This window comes from Canis lupus, chromosome 23 (assembly GCF_048164855.1).
Source record: "Canis lupus baileyi chromosome 23, mCanLup2.hap1, whole genome shotgun sequence".
Classification (NCBI taxonomy): domain Eukaryota; kingdom Metazoa; phylum Chordata; class Mammalia; order Carnivora; family Canidae; genus Canis; species Canis lupus.
In genome coordinates, this window is record NC_132860.1 from 31,165,538 (window position 1) to 31,188,025 (window position 22,488).

At 40.6% G+C, this 22,488-nt stretch overlaps 1 protein-coding gene across 1 annotated transcript in view; it reads right to left on the bottom strand.

The window, feature by feature from the left end:
- The window catches only part of GAB2 (GRB2 associated binding protein 2), a 192,414-nt gene that overhangs the window by 38,966 nt on the left and 130,960 nt on the right, over positions 1 to 22,488 (bottom strand). The window contains exon 2 of the mRNA XM_072794795.1: positions 16,506 to 16,806. Within this exon, the coding sequence (XP_072650896.1) occupies positions 16,506 to 16,806 (301 nt within the window). The remainder of the gene's footprint in view (positions 1 to 16,505; positions 16,807 to 22,488) is intronic.

Consider the following 22,488-nt stretch of genomic DNA (forward strand, 5'->3'; position numbering starts at 1 on the left):
CAATGTTTCTTCTAGTAATACATCAAATTGGAAGAACAATAAACAGTATAAGCTCGAGTGTACTTTTCAACTTCTAAGGAAAGTGAAAAGAGCTTTCATTTAATAACCTGACACCATTCCCTGAAGTTCTCAATCAAGTCCAACATTATGGCTGGAAAGAGTCAGAATTACTATTGACATATTCTTTGATAAAACAGTACTGTTTTCATATGTGTATACAGTACCTTTTAATTGGCTTTAGTATAATTAATTAAAAAAAAAACCATGCTGGGATCATGACAAAGACTGGACCAAATCTATAGATAAATCTAGGGAGAAATAACATAGTAACAAAATTGAACGTTCCACTTTACAACACGATCTCTCTCTCCCTTTACGGGGTCTTCTTGAATTTCTCCTGGCAACGTTTTGCCATTGTCTGTATAGAGATCTTGCATGTTTTTTGTTAAATCGTTTCCTAAGTGTTTTTATTTTTGTAAAAGAAGTTTTTATTTTGATTTCCAATTGTAGGCTGTTCTCAACAACTTTGACATTTAAAACAGCCCTGAAAAGTTGGCAGGGTGGTGATCTTTCCAGATTCATCTCACATAAGAAGAGACTAAGACTTAGAGAAATAAAAGGATTTCAGTGTTATAGAGCTCTTAGGAAATGCCCCAACCAGGACTCAAACTCGTCTTTTTCACACCACGTTGAAGGATCATTATATTGTGCACCTCTAATTGAGGGTAGATGAGGTGCATATACTTATAAATTATAAGTACTATACAAATATCCAATGGAATGAAAAAAAGAAAGCTATTTTGATAGGAGTAATAAGGAGACCAAGGCCCAGAGAGGCCTTTCCTGATCACATGACCTAACCGGGTTTCTGGTCACTTCCTATCATGTTGCTTTGTCTTCTTTTCATCACAGTGCTTACTTATTTCTACCACTTAAACACTTTTTCACCTGTCTCTTCCCACTTGACAGTCAAGCCTTTAAGAGTTTGAACCTCACATGTTGTGTTCACCACTGACGCTTTAGTGGCCTGGCTGTAAAAATCTGCTTCTCGGTCTCCTGCTGTAGGTAGTGTAACAGAAGACAGCCCCAGCTGCTGGCCTTCTGATTCCCTCAAGTACCCTGGCTGTTCTCACCCAATGTCAAAGAAAAGGTAGGACTACTAATAACAGGCCTGCTCTTGTGAGACGTGGGAACCCTTTAATGGGACTCAAGAACCTTCACCAATGTGGCAGAAACTGTCCTAGAACTGCACTGCAGTCTAATCCTCCTTCCTGCCTTCTTTCCATCACAGGTGTCAGCCCTGCACTCCACTGAAGGCTTTGCCACTTCTCTGGCTCCTTCCCATCATCCCTCACAGGGGTCTCACCCAATAAATCTCTTGCAGGTCTTAACTCATCCTATGGATGCTTCTCAGGGAACCTGAGCTCACATACTCATGGTCTGAAACAGTGCTTAATGACCAAATGGTGGGCCCAGGTTCACATTGCAAGCAGACCACAGACCCAGAACTAGAACTCAGGTCTCTGGTCCCTCCGTCCAAGGCCCTTTACACTCTGATCACCTATCACCTGAAAAATATGTCCTTGATGCCTGTGTCTAGGAGGCTGCTGGTCTGATGACTTTGAAGGGAAAATGTATTCACTAACGGCCAAGCCCCACAGCTGGCTTCTCAGCTCTGTTTATAATTATGTGGACTTTAGTGGGTGTAAGAACATCTGCCTTAGATTCAGAGAAAACTGAAGCTATGGGTTAGGTCAGTGAAGAAAATCTGGCTTATGTTTAAGTTAGAAGCAGCAAGAACTCTGTGTGATGCCCTCTGAAAGGACTCTGAGGAGAGTACCTACCCTGGCAGGGCCAGAGATGGTCATCACGAGAGGGCGAAAGTGGCAGCAAGTCTTGCCCATGTCTTTGCGCATGTGCCGAAGATCTTGTATAGGCAATGCGAGGACTTCAGGCAGGAACTACATCTAGAATTTCAGAATATGATTAAATAGTGAAGAGCATGGATGCTGGGACCAGACTGTCTGGGTCTGATTCCCAACTCCTCTACTTTCTAGTTGTATGAACTTGGAAAGTTACCAAACCTCTTTGTGCCCCAGTTTCCTCCTCTGTAAAATGAAAATACTAGTAGTCATCTACCTTGTAGGATCACAGGAGTGAAGATCTGTAGAATGCTGCCTTGTACACAGTAAGCTCTACATAAATATTAGCTTTTATTATTAGCAGTGGTACATTTAAAGAGACACCTTTGTTTTTGAGCACCTCAATAAATTAAGTGTAATGTATCTCAAACCAAGCAAGTCAGCAAGGTTTATTTGATAAACATACTAATCACACATGGTAAAAAATGTTCTTGAGTTTGGGTAAAACAGAGATAGGGTTACTTCGGATGTTTCAGTTTGGAGGACAGAAGAGCCTGGTCCATCTACTCAAAGGGCTGCCGTGAAGATAACTGGGAAGGCAGAGACAATTTCTGGGCCATACATTTAGGTGATATTCAGTGTGCACTTAACATGTACCAAACACTGTTCCATGTAACTGAAGTGGGCCCTTATCTAATCTTCATAATGATCTTGTGAAGATCTTGTTTCTATTTTACTGAGGCAGAAATTGAGGCTTAGAAAAGTAAGTTGACTCACCCATGTTTAGATTGAACTCATCAATGTTATGGGTTCATGTATTTACATGATGCTAAGACCTATGCTCTTTGTACTAAACTGGCCTTCTAAACCAGTGTATACATAAAAGCATTTTATAAATCATATGGCCTCATGTAAATTCAAGACGGTATCACCATCAACATCGTCTGGAACACTAGCTGGAAGCCAAGAAACCCAGGTGCCAATTCTAGCCTTGCCAGTTAGCTGTATGATCTTGAGCAAATTAGCTCCCCTCCCTTGACCTCCGGATACTCTGATATTTGAGGAGTTTGGAACTAAACTTTCTCTCAGAGCATTTCAAGACCTCAAATTCTAGAATTTTCTCTCTCTACAAAATGTATTTCCTTCTCTGTCTTGGCTGAGTGTTTTGGCTAATATGATTCACCATGAGAAATTTTGTTCGCTGACTTCATCCACAAAAGGGGTAAGGAGGTGGGGAATAAAAGCAAACAATAAACAAATAATAGATACATAAAATGAAGTTTAGGTCATTGGTACACCCTGTCTCTTCAGCCTAGTTAGTACATAATTCATCTTGAGTTTTTCTTTTTTGTTTCTTTATTTTTGTTTATGGTTGTACTTTATAGCATTGTTTCCATAAAGGGAATTTTATTCTCTATGTTCTGTAAATAAGGTTAGAATGTTTTTGAAGCTTCCTTTCCCCCCACACCCACAACACTGAATTTCTCAAAACAACAATATTTACAAATAAGTTGGAGTTTTTCAAAGTAATTGTGTGTAACTATTTACAAAGTCATAACCAAACAGCAACTAGATCATTTGAATATTCCCTGGGCAGCTACTATGTGTCTCTAGAATGTGTTGTCAGAAAGATGAAAGAGCCATTTTCACCCTCAAGCCTTTCACACATCCCCTCCCTCATTCCCAAAGTCTGTGTTCTGGCCTCAAAGAACCATTTCTAGCTCCTCAAGCCTCTGGGAACTTGAACAGCAGCCCCTGGAGAAAGCAAGAGAAACCTGACTTCTGAGGTGATGGTTGTGTTAATCAACCTGATTGTGGTAATCACTTTACAATGTATGCTGGTATCAAGTCATCACTATGTATGCTTTAAATAGACACAGTTTGCCAATTATACCTTGAAAGCTGGGGGAAAAAACCTGGTATGTATAATTCTTTTTTTTTTTTTTAAAAGATTTTATTTATTTATTCATGAGAGACACACACAGATAGAGAGAGGCAGAGACTCAGGCAGAGGGAGAAGCAGGCTCTATGCAAGGAGCCTGATGTGGGACTCAATCCTGGGTCTCCAGAATCAGGCCCTGGGCTGAAGGTGGCACTAAACTGCTGAGCCACTGGGGCTGCCCCAGTATGTATAATTCTATTTATGTAAAGAAAGAGAGAGAGAGGGGGGAGAGAGAGAGAGTGAGAGAGAGAAATCTGAAATGAGAAAATCCTGTATTGATGTTTTATCCAAGGTTGATTAAAACTTCAATCTTTATCACTGCCTAGATGGGGGGGGGCTTGATAATGAAGTTAAATTCAGAAATTAAAAATGTTTTTTTTTCCACACTTGAGGTTAACCTCAATTTTTTTTCTGCTAAACATATCTCGGCACATAGCCAGGCACGGTTCAGTTGAAAGCAGGTAAGTCTTGGTGCACACTGGGGGGGCCTGGGACCAGGAACTGCATATAGAGGAGGCAGGCCATCCCTGGGAAGAGTTCCCAGGGTAGTGTGGAGGAAAGAACATCATGAGAGAAAATGGCAAGGCTCAAGAGTTCCCGGAGAACTCCTGCTCCGGATCTCAGGCTCCTCCCGGGCACCTGTCCCTACAACAGGACCAGGTGGAATGAGAGAACAGAAATAGAAACTGGGCATCACCTAAAACGTGGACAGCAGAGCCCACAAGGAGGAGGAAGCATGTGCGGGAAAGCAGAAGCAGATTTTCTTCAGAAATTCAGGCAGACAGACCACCAGTAAGCCAGCAGTCTGCCACTGGGCAGTGGGGCTCCAGCCTCTGGTTTAAGGGTTTGGGTGACCCTGTGGTCTCTGAGAGGGGTTAAGTAAAAAAAAAAAAAAAAGGATAGGATCCAATCCTGGGTGGAATTAGAAACCACAAGCAGGTTAACAGGCAAGTGACTCAAGAGCTGGCAAAGCAGGCAAGATCCCTAGGTTAACCTCAGCTTACACACAATATCAGGGTGAAAACTGAGCAAAAGCGACACAGGATCCCAGAGCGCCCACTTTATGCTGAGGTGTGCTGAGGGCCTGCACTTGAAAAAGGCAGAGTTCAAAGGCCCCTGGCCATGAGCACAGACAGAGGCTAGGGGGTTGGAGGTTTGACACCAGTGTCCCCTCTAGAGTACCCTTTCCCAGACTTTTCTGTTTTATGAATGAGTTAAAGCACTGCCTCTTTGTTTTGTTTATTTTTAAAAATGAACACACAGGGCTAACCATTTTTAATTATGTCAAATATGGAAAAATTATTATTTACTATGGTGGTCATTTCTCTCTTTCTCTCTCCCTCCCTCTCTCTCTCTCTTTCTCACACACACACACACACACACACACACACACACGAATACTTGAACAGAAGTGCGCACCCATGCAAAGAGAATCTCAGAATGAAGGGAAGTTTTAAAATCTGATTACATTTAGTTTTATGAAACTGACTACATCTTCCTCATGTTTTTCATGTTTATTGTGGACAAAGGAAAATTTCCATAGCTCAGCCCTGATCTGTATTCCCTCTTCTGAAACATCGGCGGCAGATCCGTATTTTCACCTCAGGTTTCAGCCTTCTCAGGCCACCATGGGAGAGGGCGAAGCCAGGGTGCGGCTCCGGCTGGCAGCACTTGACTTTCTCTCCCCTGCACTCTTCAAGCTGGCTTCCTCTCACCTATTTCATGTATTATGTTCCATGTGCGATAATAGTTAACAATGTAAAGAAAAGAGTTTGAAAATTACCATTTTGGTCCTCAAATTTTAGTTGACAGTTGAAAAAACTGAGATCAACACACTGGATCAGTAACAAAGCTGAAATTTAAAACCGGGACTTTGATTCCCAATTCAGATCCTAGACAGAGATGACCGTATCTCTTGATTTTGTTAAGCTCAGAATCCTACCCAGAGCCATATGTAAGTAGATGTTTAATCATAATCAAGATCTCTTGAGGTCCAAGGTGACCTTACCCCTAAAGTCAAAGTCCTAATTCTACCTCTATTGAAAAATTAGAATTAGAGTAGGCTTTGGAATCTGGTTTGGGACCAATTCAACAATACTTTATTACCTTCCTTCTCCAGAGATAATCAGAAGCACTCAAAGAACAAGAAAGGGGGGGAGGGACATCTCAAGAGATGTTTTCGAGCTGTCAATGGCTCCTGGGGTTGAAGAATCAGGATGAGACGCTCTCCTCTCTAGCAGTCTGTGGGTTTTGGCAGGTAACACTAGACCTGATCCATGCTGGCTGCCTGGGTTTGGTGGGGGGGGGGGGGGAGTGTCTGGTATAACAGGGAAAGCAGGAAGAGAGATCAAAGCTTAGAATGAAGAGAGGAGGGTGGGGTTTCTCCCTGTCACCTTCTCCTCCAGAGGGGTCTGGGCTTCCCTGCAGGCCAAGGCTGGAGCCTGCTCTGGGATGATGCAGGGGTGTCTGTTGGGGGTTTTATGGAGTTCATGTCCCAACTCAAAGCCTATCCTTGGGGTGACCAGATCCAGCTGAAGACAAAAGACAACAAACAAACAAAAGATTGAAGAGGATGGCCTGATATTTCAGGGTTATTTAGAATAACATTTCTTTTTTTAAAAAGGCATGAGGATTTCAGATCTGGCTGGAAACTGGTCTGGATGTTTATTTTTCTCATTGTCTCAGTGGAAAAAAAAAGAGTGAGTGATTCAGACAGCAGCCTCCGCCTCTGGGCTGGGGCCCGGGTCAGTCTCCACTCTGTTCTTTGCTCCTCAAGGGACTTGTGTCAGCATGGGGAGAAGCTGCATTTTACCTCCCACATTTGCTCTAAGCTTCCAATAAGGATCTCCCAGAGGAGCTGAGAGATCTGAGCTCAGTCAAAGAAACCAAAAAGCAAAAGGTAGGGGAGGGAATAAGGGAGGAGATGGTCCTCCCAAGAGAGAAAGGGTGAGGTCTCTGAGAAAGGCCTCTTTCCTCCCCACCGCCTCCCCTCCCAGCTTCTCCCCTGGCTCTCCCACTCACTGTGTCTGGGGGAAAGGACCAAGGTCAACCAGAAGGCATCTGGATGGACTGCGTGGCTCCACCACAGCCCTGCCTACTGTCAGATTTCCAGCTGGAAAAAGGGGCCCGGTACTGACATTTAAGGCACCAATTCTTCTTTCTAGAGAGGAAAGAGCTGTTTGAAGACTATCCCCACCCCCCAACCCTGATAATATTCTACCACTGGAGGTTGAAGATTCCCCAAAAGCATTCCTCTGGGTCCCCAAAGGGACTCAGGACTTAAAACAATTCTACTCTTGGGTAACTGAGGAAACTCATGGATTATTAGAAGTTCAGTATTTACAAAATACTTACCGGTGGGGCAGCCATACCCAAAATTGTGGTAGAGAGAAGGTGGGGAAGAGATAACAGTTGGTTGGAACTCTGGGAAGTCCTCATTTTACAGAGTTAGACATGCGACTACTGTGAGACTCCTGCCAAGGAGCTCAGGAGAAAAGGAAGATGCTAAAATAATACCCAGGGTACGGAGGAGGCTCTGGCCTCACTTCAAGATCTTCAAGAATTACTAACTATACTCCCTGAGCTTTAATTCACAGTAGTTGGCTACTCTAAGATGGATCATGCTAAACAACAAGTGTTGGCAAGGATGTGGAGAAAAAGGAACCCTCTTACACTGTTGGTGGGGATGAAAACTTGTGTAGCCACTGTGGAAAACAGTATGGAGGCTTCTCAAAAAGTTAAAAACAGAACCACCCTGTGATTCAGTAATTGCATTCCTGGATATTTACCCTCAAAATACAAAAACACGAATTCAAAGAGATACATGACCCCTATGTTATAGCAGCACTATTTATAATAGCCAAATTATGGAAGCAGCCCAAGTGTCCATCAACTGACAATGGATAAAGATGATCTGGTGTGTGTGTGTGTGTGTGTGTGTGTGTGTGTAATGAAATATTGTTCAGTCATAAAAAAGAATGAAATCTTGCCATTTGCAATGACATGGATGGAGCTACAGAGTATAATGCTACGTGAAATAAGTTAGAGAAAGACAAATACCATATGATTTCACACATATGTGGAATTTAAGAAACACAAAAAATGAGCAAAGGAAAGAAAAGAGAGAAACCAAGAAATAGACTCTTTTTAAAAAAAATTATTTACTTGAGAGAGAGGGAGAGAGAAAGAGAGAGAGAGGATGAGTAGGGAGACTGCAGAGGGAGAAGCAGATTCCCTGCTGAGTGGGGAGCCTGATGTGGGGCTCAATCCCAGGACCCTGAGATCATGATCTGAGCTGAAGGCAGATGTTTAACTGAGCCACCCAGGTACCCTAAGAAACATACTCTTAACCATAGAGAACAAACTGATGGTCACCAGAGGGGAGATGGGTGAAACAGGTATTGGGGATTAAGGAGTGCACTTGTTCTGATGAGCACTGGGTGTTGTATAAAAGTATTGAATCACTATATTGTACACCCAAAACTAAAATAACACTGTATGTTAACCATATCTGAATTAAAATAAATCTTAAAAACTAAAATGGATCATGCTACCTTGCTAATTTAGCCCTCAAAAGGTTAATATTAATGTATAGATGGTGCTTTACTTTCTAAATGGTCTGTTGTTGGTGACTTAGAAACTTTCTGCTTTTCCCTCCTGCTGGCTATTTTGTGACTTACAACAGCTGTGATAAACAGGTCTGTGAAGCAGAGCTAGGACTAATGAGGAGTTAGAGTGCACAGCCCACAGATGGAGTTAAAGCCTTGGACTGGAGCCCCGGCAACACTCTTTCTGTACTGTTTAACCCTTAGCATCCGTACCTGTGCAAGAGGAATAATGTTGCTGCCCTCTCTTATTTTGTTTGCTTCTTTACACTCAAAGGAGACTGCAGTAGTGTTTTGTTGTCTGTAAATTCCTCTAAGAACACCAGATAGTTAAATCATGTCCTGCTCATCCTGACCTAGAAATAGAAAAATCATCACCGCCACAACCACTACAGGGAAAACAGTGAACCATGCAGCTAGCATTCATATTGTGCACCTAGCCATTTCTTACCTTCCTCCCAACAACTGATAGGGAGCACCACCTCCACTTTATAGATGACAAAACCTCAAAGAGATAAAGTTACTTATTCAGTACCAAAGAGCAAAAAAATTGCAGGGCTGGGGCTCAAGCACAGCTAATGTGCCTTTCAGAGTCCATGTGGGAGTGGACAGAGTAGTTTCTGAATACATAAGGGAGGGAGGGGACAAAGGGAAGGAGGAGTCCTCAGCTCAGAGGACTCAAAGGCATGAGGGCTTCCTAACAGTGCATGGCTCCTGAGTCCATGAATAATTCATCAAAGCTCTGTGCTGAGAGCTGGTTCTTTTTGTGTGCAGTGCATCTGGTCAGGGACAGCTGCCCACCACTGGGCCACAAATGTGAGGACTTGGACCCGCCTGCTCATAAACACAGCTTAGAGCTTTCTGCTCCCTTACTCTGGGGACTGAAGGCTATTTTGATTCCCAGAGGAAGATGGGGTTCTTATTTTTGCTCCTGTGCTTGGTGTGCACACTGCCCTTCCCCCAAGCCCCACAAACAAACACTAAACTCCACACATGTGATATGAAACCTTCTTATTCTTGGAATTGTTTTTTCTTCCTGTGCTCATCCCTGATTTCCTTTTGTTTAGAGTTCTCTATCAAGAGGTTGTTTTTTCCACCCTTATGTCAATATTCAGATTCAGTTTCACTCCTGGTCTGTTCTTGATCCTAGACGCTTCTGGCTAGACTATGAGAGGAATTGGAGGGTGGCAGTATCCAGAAGCTGGGGGTGGCAAGAAGGCTTTAAAAGAAAAGACTCCATCTGCCACAGAACCTCTTCCAGATGAAAGTGAAAAACAAGTTTTTTTTTTTCCTTTTTTTCTTTTTATGGGTCCCATCACAACTCTTACATAAAGAAAGAAAAATAGTGTGTGCTTGAAGGAGCCTTTCCGGAGGAAGAAATTTCTCCAGGTCCAAGCTGCGAGCAGGGATACTGTTTTGCACACCTTCAGGAGATAGCTCTACAGAGAATATGATGCAAATACTCCTCTGGGAAATATGGAACTCCAGAGGCTGCTGGGGGTCTGGGCTCTGTCTTGGTGAATCTATGGATTGGAGAAGCAGAGTCATTGGGCAAGAAGATAATTTTATCTCTATTCAACAAAGGGAAACTGAGACTTTAATCATGTGACCTGTTCATCTAATTCCAGAGCTGTGATCTGAACTCAGGTGTCCTCACCTCCAGCTTACAGATTTACTGATAGAGTGTGATGGGTGGATTAAAGTCCCAGAAGTTACTAAATTCTTGGAATATTCCAGCCGAAGTATTTGAGCAATACGGGTTGGTGAGAAGGGAAACCTGAACCGGCTGGAAGGAGTCAGAATGTGCTTCCAGTCCAACACATAGTGTCCATGGGAGCAAAAATGCTTGGGCTTGGTTCTGGCAGATGTCAGAACCAAGAGGTCAGAGGCAAAGAGCATATGATAATGCAAGGTCAGATCTGGGTTAGACTACACTCCTGGCTCTGTCATTTTCTAGCTATCTATTTTGAATCAAAACTGCTCCTACCACAAAGGATTCCTATGAATTTTTAGTGAAAATTTATGCAGTAGAATAGATGCTGAATATATATAGCTCCTACTGTTTTGTGGCCACTGGGGTTTAGGTGTCAGTACAGGGTTCTTTCCACACAAGGTGGCTGCTGATGTAGGCACCTCAGAGACTGGATTGTTCTCAGTAAAGCCCAGCAAAATGAGAGCAGTGTTGTGTTAAGGAAGCCTCAGGGACAGATGACAGTTGCATACGCCATGTGAATCTGGCCAAAGTGGGTGTAAGGACAAAAAGCTGGAGTCCTGGAGTGCTAAGCAGTGAAGAAGAAGCACTCAGTCTCCTTATTTGAAAAAAAAAAAAAAAAAAATGGAAGCACAGATGATAAAAGTGATTAAATAAGTGAAAGCAGGTAGTCAAATGTTAATTTCCTTCCTGCTTTGTCTTTGATCCTGACTCTCAGCTAAATAATTCCCACTGATTTGGGCGATTAAGCTTTTAATTCTGTATATCTTTATAGATAGAATCCATTTTTAAGAAAGTCCTAAATTAAAACATAACCCATTATGTGGCTGAATCTTTTGACACACCAGATTCTCCTATGAGAGGGAAAAAAAGCCTACTATCTCCCTCAGAAAGATCTCACAAAGAATCCTAAACTTCTGTCGCAGACAAACATCCTTGCTCTGGTAAAGAAACCATCTGGCAACTAACAAAATAATCCCCTTAAATAAATATGTCAAAGGTTTAAGGGAATACATTTTTTTACTAGACAAAGCTGGTGAAAAAATACGGACTTGATCATTTGTTATTTCATTAATACTTTCCCCCCCTCATTGAGCTGGTGGTGCATGGGCTAGGGTCTCCACCTGCGGTGATGCCTGTTATAGCACTTCCCTGTGATTGCCTGGTTAGCAGTCTGTCCCTTCCACTAGACTATGATATCCAAGCACTGGAACCCTACTGGTCATTTTTGTAGCCTCAGTGGTTGTGATAAGGACTGTCACAAGACAGATGTTCCATAAAGGTTTGCTGGATGGATAATTGAATAAAAAATGTGTGAATGGGTGAATGAATCTTTCTACCAAAGAAAGCAAGCCCAGATACTGTGGTTCCACACATTTGTATTTGAATTGTACTTACATCCTATACAGTAAAAGTAAGGATTCAGACAATAATTATTTTTTAAATACATGATTAAAAATATATTTGCACCGAGAGTAATTTTTGTAACATCTCAAGGATGTTTCTCTTGGTAGGAATACCTCTAATCCCAAAAGGAAATAGTAAAATTAAAAGCCCCTGAAAAAAAAATTAAAAGCCCCTGGGTGGCTCAGTGGTTGAGCATTTGCCATTGGCTCAGGGCGTGATCCTAGAGTCCCAGGGTTAAGTCCTGCTTCGGGTTCCCCAAGGAGCCTTCTTCTCCCTCTGCTTATGTCTCTGTCTCTGCCTCTCTCTGTGTCTCTCATGAATAAATAAATAAAATCTTAAAAAAGGCAATTTGCTCATATAGATCAATGGGACAGAATAGAAAACCCAGAAATATACCCACAATTATAGGGTCAATTAATCTTTGGTAAAGGAGGAAATAATATGCAATGGGAAAAACACAATCTCTTCAACAAATGGTACTGGCGAAAACTACATAGTTACATGCAAAAAGAGCGAAACTAGACCACTTTCTCACACCATACACAAAAATAAACTCACAATAAAGATGTAAATGTGAGACTTGAAGTCATAAAAATCCTAGAAGAGTACACAGGCAGTGATTTCTCTGACATTGACTGTAGCAACTTTTTTCTAGATAGGTCTCCTGAGGCAAGGGAAACAAGCAAAAATAAACTATTGGGACATTTTCAAAATAAAATGCTTCTGCAGAGCAAAGGATACATGTCACAAAAACTAAACTAAAGGCAACTTACTGAATGGGAGAAGATATTTGCAAATGACATAGCTGATAAAGGGTTAGTATTCAAAATATATAAAGAACTGATACAATGCAACACCCCAAAACCAAACAATCCAGTTAAAAAATAGGCAGAAGACATGAACAGACGTTTCTCCAAATAAGACATACAGATGGGCAACAGACACATGAAAAGATGCTCAGCACCACAGATCATCAGGCAAATGCAAATCAAAACCACAATGAGATATCACTTCACACCTGTCACAATGGCTAAAATCAAAAACACAAGAAACAACAGGTGTTGGTGCGGATGTGGAGAAAAAGGAACCCTTGTGCACTGTTGGTGGGAAGGCAAACCGATGCAGCCACTGTGGAAAACAGGATAAGGGTTCCTCAAAAAGTTAAAAATAGAACTACCCTACCACATAGTAATCACACTACTGGGTATTTACCACCAAACTACAAAAACACTAATACAAAGGGCTACATGCACTCCTATATTTATTGCAGCATTATTTACAGTAGCCAAATTATAGAAGCAGCCCAAGTGTCCATCTAAAGATGAATGGATAAGGAAGATGTGGTATGTGTGTGTGTGTAGGAATATATATATATATATATATAAGGGAATGAGATCTTGCCATTTGCAACAACATCAACAACACGGATGGATCTAGAGGGTATAATGCTAAACGAAACAAGTCAGTCAGAGAAAGACAAATACCTTATGTTTTTACTCATATGTAGAATTAAGAAACAAATAAGCAAAGGAAAAAAGAGACAAATCAAGAAATACTCTTAACTACAGAGAACAAACTGATGGTTACCAGAGGGGAGATGAGTGAGGGATGGGTGAAACAGATGATGGGGATTAAGGAGTACACTTATAATGATGAGCACTGAATAATATATAGAATTGCTGGATCACTATATTGTATTCCTAAAACTAATATAACAGTGTATGTTGGGACGCCTGGGTGGCTTACCAGTTGAGCATCTGCCTTTGGCTCAGGGCGTGGTCCTGGAGACCTAGGATTGAGTCCCATGTCGGGCTTCCTGCATGGAGCCTGCTTCTCCCTCTGCCTATGTCTCTGCCTCACTCTCTGTGTCTCTCATGAATAAATAAATAAATCTTAAAAAAAAAAAACAACTGTATGTTAACCATACTGGAATTAAAAGACTTAAAAATAGTTTGCTTTCTGATTACTTTCCTCCCAATTATACCTATTTTCTAAAAAGCTGAGATATTCTTTGGACCTCTCTCTCACATTTATGTTCCTTTGATTCCTTTTTTATTCTCCCCCTCCTTGTCTGTTTCTTTTTGCATGCAATGAGCTTTTATTCCTTCATCAGGAATAAAATGAAGGGAAAACCAAAGTCCATGAAGCCTATAAATGACAAAGATTTGGGGAAAACAGGAAATTCTATACAGGAAACAAAGATTATACCAAAGATTTTAAGGGTAAAATGGGGACTAATAATCCTTCTGCAAGGAAGATGAAAATCAGAGAATTCCTGGAGAGAACACCAATCCAGGCACAATAGACTACATAATTTCAAGGGCCTAGCGCAAACTGAAAATGTATCCCCTTATTAAAAAATTAAGAACTTTGACATAAATAATATTGAAAGATATCTCATGTTTGTGGATTGGAAAAATTACCATTGTTAAAATGTCCAACTACCCAAAACCATTTACAGATTCAGTGAAATCTCAATAAAGATTTCAATGGCATTTTTTACAATAGTAGAAAAAATAATCCTAAAATTCTTATGGAACCACAAGATTCCAAGTAGCCAAAGCAATCCTGAGAAAGAATACCAAAGTTGGAGGCATTACACTTCCTGATTTCAAACTATATCACAAAGCTATTGTAATCAAAACAATATGGTATGACAGAAAAACTGACACACAGCTCAATGGAACACAACAGAGAGCCTCACATGTATGACAACTAATATTTGACAAGGTTGCTAAGCATATTCAATGGAGAAAATATAATAGTGTCTTCAAAATATGGTGCTAGGAAAACTGGGTATTCATATGCAAAAAAAGAAAAGAAACTGGACTCCTATCTTATATCAATCACAAAAACTAACTCAAAATGGGTTAAAGATTTATTTTATTTTATTTTTAAAGATTGTATTTATTTATTCATGAGAGACACAGAGAGAGCCTGAGACATAGGCCGAGGTGGAAGCAGGCTTTCTGCAGGGAGCCTGATGTGGGACTCCATACTGGGACCCCAGGATCACACCCTGAGCCAAAGGCTCAACCACTGAGCCACTCAGGCATCCCTGGGTTAAAGATTTAAATGTAAGACCTGAAACCATAAAACTCCTAAAAGAAAACAAAAAATATTCCTTGACAATGGTCTTGGCAATGAGTTTTTTTGGATATGACATCAAAAGCACAAACAAGACAAAAACAAATAAATGGAACTACGTTAACCTAAAAAGCTTCTGTGCAGCAAAAGTAACAACAAGATGAAAAGCAACCAAAGAAATGGAAGGAAATATGTATTTTCAAGCCACATATCTGATAAGGGGTTAATATCCAAAATACACAAGGAATTTCCACGACTCAAGAACGAAAACGAAAACAAGAACAAATAACCCAGTTAAAAAATGTCCATAGGATCTGAATAGACATCTTTCCAGGGAAGACATTCATATGGACAAGTTACCTGAAAAGGTGCACATCATCATTAATCACCAGGGAAGTGTAAATCAAATCAAAACTGCAATGAGCGATCACCTCGCACCTGTTAACTGTCCATTATCAAAAAGATATGGAGTGCTAGCAGGGATGCAGAGAAAGGAAAACCCTTGTACACTACTGGTGGGAATATACACTGGTATAGGTAGTATGGAAAACAGTATAGTGGTTCCTCAAAAAATTAAAAATAGAACTACCATATGATCCAGCAAGTCTACTTCTGGGTATATAATCTGCAGGAACTGAAATCATTATCTTGAAGAGATATCCACACCCTCATGTTCATTGAAACATTACTTACAATAGCCAAGACATGCAAACAACCTGTGTCCACTAACGGATGAATGGATAAAGAAAATTTTATACATGTAATATTATTCAGCAATAAAAAATAAGCAAGGGTGCCTTGGACCTTCGCTACTCAGAATGAAGTTGTGAAAAGACACTCACGCCTAGGTACACCCATGAGATTCCTAGAGAGCTGACTTGGCATGGATCTTTGGCATCAACATTTAAAAAATGCTTCTCTTTAGTTCTGTCATGCAACCAGGTTTAAGAACTACTGATTTAGGCTCTGCACCTGCCTCAGAAGAAACCTGTTTCTCAATCATGCCCTAGTTGGAGATGAGCCCAAACAAATATCAGAGAGCATTTCTGCAACTTAAAGGTTAGTTTAAAAAGTTGGCTACTCAGAGTGCGTGGGTGGCTCAGTTGGTTGAGTATCCAACTCTTGGTTTTGGCTCACGTTGTGAGCTTGGGGTCATGGGATTGAGCCCCATGATGAGCCCTGAGTGGAACCCCATGTCCAGTCCTGCATGTGGCAGGGGATCTGCTTGGGGCTCTCTCTACTTCTTCCTCTGCCCCTACCCCTGCTTATGCTCACACACGTGCTCTCTCTCTCTCTCAAATAAATAAATAAATAAAAAGTTGGGCTACTGTGTTGTGAAAGTTAACAAAACCGAAACATAAATCTGTATTTCCCCCTTCCACCTGTCTCCTTCCAAGTGAATACAGAAGAACACTAGGTTAGATATCAACAACAATCACAGAGGACCTCAAACCAAAGGAAAAAAAAAGTGGCAAGTAACTGGGCAGGATGGTCTGATGGTTTGAAATCCACCAGACAGAGGTGGACCAGGAAGGAATCGAGGTGTGAGCCGCCCGTGGGTTGAGAGATAGGTGAGAGCACAGAGTGCTAGAAAGCTGAGGAGAGGGGTGGAAGGTGCAGGGCTGACAAAGTGGGGGGTGTTAAGGTACCCGAAGAAATACCACCAAGTACCTTTAGCTTCATTATAACTTCAACGCATCTCAGACTCCCATTTAAATGTAATTAGGGCCAGGGATCCCTCTGGACCTAGAGTGGCCAAAGAGGAGAGCCTTTAGCTACAGTCTGCTATCCTTGCTCAAAGATCTGAAGGCCTTCATCTTAGCCCCAAGTGCTTAGCCCCCTCCAGGAAGCACCCTGCCCTTTGAGAGAAAGGTTCATGTTTGTTCTCCTACCTGTGCTCTCCTCAGCCTGATTGAAGCCACAGATCTGGCAGATGCTCTGGACCCACTTATTCATGTCCTCCTCTGTCTCAGCCACCAGATAAAAGGTGCGCTCACTGGTCTTGATGTCAAATACAAAACTATCCTGCAGCTCCTTCTTGTTGAAGGTTAGGCCTGCATCCACCTGCTCACAGAAGTTCAGGTTGATGATCCTCAAGGGCTTCTTGGAGTGATCATTCTTGTAGTATTCCAGAACATCCGGGTCACCACTCATCCGGCCACTCCGCAGGATAAACCAGCGTTTCTTCCAGGCCTGGATGAGGAGGAGGAAGAAAAGAGGGAAAAAGTCATTAGTTTTTCAAAGCTTCTCACAGGTGCTCAGAAATCACCAGGTTAAGGATGGAGACTGCTGTACCTGCAGGCCTAACATGGCCCCTCTCTTTCATACTTCCCCGGAGTTTAAAAAATGGAGGATGATTTTAGAATGCATGTTAGTGCAATATTTCACATTTCCTTCTCTTTAGTTCTGTCATGCAACCAGGTTTAAGAACTACTGATTTAGGCTCTGCACCTGCCTCAGAAGAAACCTGTTTCTCAATCATGCCCTAGTTGGGGATGAGCCCAAACAAATATCAGAGAGCATTTCTGCAACTTAAAGGTCAGTTTAAAAAGTTGGCTACTCAGAGTGTGTGGGTGGCTCAGTTGGTTGAGTATCCGACTCTTGGTTTTCGCTCACGTTGTGATCTTGGGGATCATCACATTGGAAACAAGATCTTATCACTGTGAAATGAGATGTGGCATTCCCATTTTTCAGATCAAGAAGTTAGATAGAGACTAAAACATTTCAGAGCAGTTATTCCTTAGGCTAGAATACAGACCCAAACTCCCAGTACTTTAGTTAAGTGGAACTTGCAAAACCACAGCATTTCAGTATATGGACAGGGACCCCACCGAGGCACAGTGAGTTGAAGCAATGTCACACCACAGCAAATAGCAGAAAAACAAGTCCTCCAATTTTTAGTATATTGTGCTTTTTACCAAATATGATGCCTTGGAAGAATCACATAGAAAGCCTTCTAAAACTTCTCTGAAGCACCTAAATTTAGGACTTTTTTCACTATCTCTCTCTCTGCGATAGGCCAAGTACTTATAATAGGGCCTTCCACATATTAAGCACTCAATATGTATCACTGAGTAGATAAACTCCTTGTATCATTCCACATGAGGGAATTTAACACTTAATTACATATTCTCTAATGTTGTCTTCTGCATTCCATCTCTGCAACAAGACTGCCTAATCTGTGAGCAGACGCCATTACAAAGTAGTAAAAAGATGTTACATGGAAAAGGGAGCTTTGGGGTGAGTCTATGTTTAACCACTGACTTAGTGTACCATCTGCAGATTAAGTCATTTACTTTGGGGCTTGCTTCATGTGTAGAATGAGAATCAACATCACCACTATCTGCCCTACCTGCCTGCCAGGGTTTTTCATCATGCAAATGCACCTAGAGAGCACTTTTCACAAAGCCCTGAAGCAATACAAATGCCAAGGACTGGATTACTGGATTGCAAATGGGCCCCCAGATGCAAAAATCCTACTACCATCACCTATCCTATGATTTTCTCTTGCTTTTTTGGCAACAGTCTCTGAACTTCTCTCTCTCTCTCTCTTTAATAAACCCCCAACATGTCTACTCTATTGTTTCGTGAGAAAATAGAAGCAATTATGAGAATTTACACATGCTCCAGCACCAAATTTACTGACCTGCCTGCGTCTAAAGCAAAGCAGTAGCCTGTTACTTGGGAGCATGCACAGTCCATCTGATCTAAAGCCAACATTCTTCCATTTGTGAACCCCCTCTCACCTATAAGAAGACTCCACTGTATCATCCTCCCATTCCCGAAATCGCTGCATCTCCCCTTTCTCCTAAATCATTCCCATCAGGATATGCTAGGAAACATCCCCCATGCTGGGAAAACAAACTTAAAGCTTGACTTGAAGCCACATTCCCCTCCAGCTCTGGCTCTATTTTCTGAGCCACCTTACAGTAAAACTTCAAAGAGTTCTCTATACTACTGGATCTTTATTTCCTCTCTTCCCATTCTTTTTTGGAAAGCAATCTAGTCAGGCTGCCCACCCCTACCACTGACATAACTCAACAAAGGTCTCAAAGACTTCAAGGCTGCTAAAGCAAATCTTGAGTTTAACTTGATCTCTCAGCAACACCTGATAACGGTTTATTCTGTTCTCTTTGAAGCACCTTCTTCCCTTGGCTTCAGAACTCACCCTCAATTCCCCTACTCCCCTGGCTTCTCTTTTTCAGACTCCAGTGCTGCTTCCTTCTCATCTCCCTGACCTCTAAATATTGGAATGCTCCCATGCTCAATTCTCAGACTCTTTCTCTTTTCTCTCTACACCCATTCCCTAGGTTATTTGATTCAGTTTCACAGCTTTAAAAACCATCTACTTGCTGTAATTCCCAAATTTATTCCTCCAGCCCAGATCCATCTATTGAATTCAGAAAGTCTTACAATCCAACTCTTCACTAATAGGCATCTTAAACCCAATGTGCTCAAAACTCTTGATACCCTCCAAGCCTGTTCTTCCTGCAGTTCTTCCTGTCTTAGTTCACAGCAACTCCAGCTTTCCAGGTGCTCAGACCAAAAATCTTGATGTCATCATTGACTCCTTTTCACATTCTACATCTAATCCAGCAGCAAATCCTGTCTGTTCAAACAGTTCAAAATATATCTATACTCTGGTACCTTTGCATCTCCACAGTTATTCACTTGGTCTAAACCACCATTTTGTAGTCTTCCTGCTTCCACCTTATCCTGCAATCAAGACTCAACATGGAAGCTGATATAAATCAGATCATGTTACTTCTCTGTACAAAATCCCCAAAGGCTTTCCATCTTAGAGTAAAAACCAAAGTCTACAAAATGGCCAGTGGGTCTGCCAGGACAGTCATCTCTCTCCCATCCTACGTCTCTTATGCCATCTCCTGCCACACTGGTGCATACTTCTGCCTCTAGGTGTTTGCTCTAGGTGTTCCCTCTGTGTGGAATACTCCTCCCCCAGACATCTTCCCTTCAAGTCTCTCTATTCAAATGTCCCATCATTGGGAGGGGAGGGGGAACCCAACTCTAAGACTCTCTTTCCTCCTTACTCTGCAATACTGGTCTTACTGCTACTTATCTAAAATATCACATTTTTGTTGATTTTCTGTATCTACCTCCCGAAATGTAAGCACCAGGGCAAGGATTGGTTCTTTTTATTCCATGCTGCATCTTCAATGTTTAGAATAGTGCCTGACATGTAGCTGGTTATTAATAAATATGTGCTGGATTAATTGACTACTCATTTTCTTACATGAACTCCTTACAGCATCTAGTAGGTTACAGGGATATAAATAGTGCCTAATAAGCCTCAGAATTAAATAAAGATATAGACAGATAGTATAGAGCTGAGGAAAATTAAAAAAATAAGCAGTATTTATTTATAGTCACCTAAAATCTTGCCCAGGCCACTGCTTATAGAACTCTATGTGTGCTTGTGTGCATGTGAATGCAGCAGAAGCATGCATATACAAGTGTGTGGGTAGCAAGGGGCATTTAAAAAAAATGTATTGCTAATAGTTTAACTTGTGTTTCAGTTCACGTGTTCCCTTTCAGTGCCTGTCTCTGTAGAAAGAGCTGTCTCCAAATCACTCGTGTGCAGGTGCAAGCATAAACATACACAGACACACCCTCATAAACAAGTCAAAGGTGTTTGCTACAGATAACATCGGAGCCTGTTAGGTTTTGCTTCCAAGGAAGTGGTGCAGGCTGATAAATGACTGCTTATAAAATACTGATAAATTTATGACAGAGCAGGCAAGACTGTCTAATCTAGTCTGAAACTCACATCCCTCATCTGCCACACCATTTTCTCTCCAAGTCTATGCAAATTAAAAAAAAAAAAATCAAACAATTGAGAACCACATATAATCAACTCCAAAAAGTCTAGCTCCAAGGACTTCCCTGATTCTCTAAGCTAAAATGGACCTCTACATCCTCTGAACCTTCATACACTTTTTATGTACTTTTTACAACCTGTCATTTTTTACAACATATTACAGATATTTTGGTATTTGTTGTTTCTTTCCAAGTAGATTATGAACATCTATTCTTCTATGAATCTTTATGGTAGGCATTTGCGAAATGTTACTAAGCAAGGGTCTTTATTGCTGAAACATTCTATGTCTCTGCCTCTCTCTCTGTCTTTCATGAATAAATAAATAAAATTTTTAAAAAAGAAAGAAAAAACACATGGTCTTATCAGTTGATGCAGAAAAAAGCACCACTTTTACTCAACACAGCGCTGAAAGTCCTAGTCAGGGCAATAATGAAATAGACATAAAAGGCATACAGATTAAAAAGTAAGAAAAACATTGTCCCTATTTGCAGATAACATAATTTTCCACATAGAAAATCTCAAGGAATTTAGAAAAAATATATTCAAAAAACTCCTGGTACTGAGTGAGCCCATTAGAGTCACAGGATACAAGATGAACATATAAAAATCAGGTTGCTTTTGCAGACTAGCAGTGAACATGTGAGAAGAGAGAATAAAAATAAAATGCCATTCATAGTCTATTTTTTAAAATGAAATAGGTATAAATCTAACAAAATATGTATAGGACATGTATGTTGGTGGCTATACAATGCTGATGAAAGAAGAAAAAAAACAAATGGAGAAGTATACCATGTTTATGGATTAGAAGACTCACCATAGTACATATCCCCAAACTGATACTCAGATTTGACACAATTTTTATCAAAGTCTCAGCAAGAGTTTTTTATAGATGTAGACAAAATTACTCTAAAATGTATATGGGAAGGCAAAGAAAATGCAATAGCAGAAACAATTTTGAAAAGGAAGATAAAAGAGAAGTTAATTCATTAGATTCCAAGAATTATCATATACCTACAGTTCTCAAAATGAATGTGGTGTTGGCAGAAGGACACACACATAGAACAAAAGAATAGAACAGAGAACCCAGAAACAGATCCACACAGATATGCCCAACTGATTTCTGATGAAGATGAAAAAGCAATTTCCTCAGTGGAGGAAAGATGGTCTTTTCAATAAATAATGTTGAAGCAATTGGGCATCCATAAAGAAATAAATGAACCTCAATTTAAATCTCATCTCTTACACAAGAACTAACTCAAAATGAATCATGAATTAAATGTAAAACTATAAAACATTTAGGAAAAAAAATGGAGGAAATCTATCAGATCTAGGGCTAAGCAAGAGTTCTTAGACTTGACACCAAAAGCATAATCTATCAAAGGACATGCTTATAAATTAGATTTCAATGAAATGCAAAACTTTTGCTCTGCAAAAGTATTTGTTAAGATAACAAAAAGACACAGACTGAAAATGAAGGGATGAAGAAAGATAATCCATGCAAATGGAAGTGAAAAAAAAAGAGCCAGGATGGCAATACTTGTATCAGACAAAATAGATTTTAAAATAGACAGTAACAAGGAACAACAAAGAAGAGTATTACATAAAGTAATTAATCCAAAAAGAAGATAAAACAATTGTAAATATTTATGCACCCAACATAGGAGCACCTAAACACAGAAAGCAACCACTAACAGACATAAAGGGAGAATTTGATAATAATAAAATAATGGTAAGGGACTTTAACATCCCACTTACATCAATAAATAGATTATGCAGAGAGAAAATCAATATGGAAACAGTGTCTTTGAATGCACAAGAGACCTGATGGACTTAATAGATATGTACTGAATATACTATCAAAAAATAGAAGAAGACACATTCTTTTCAAGTGCACATGGAACTTTCTTAAAGAAAAATTGTATGATAGGCCACAAAAAAAGTCTCAATAAATTTAAAAAGACTGAAATCATATCAAGTATCTTTTCTGACCACAACAGTAGGAAACTAGACAATAACTACAATAAAAAACAAAATAG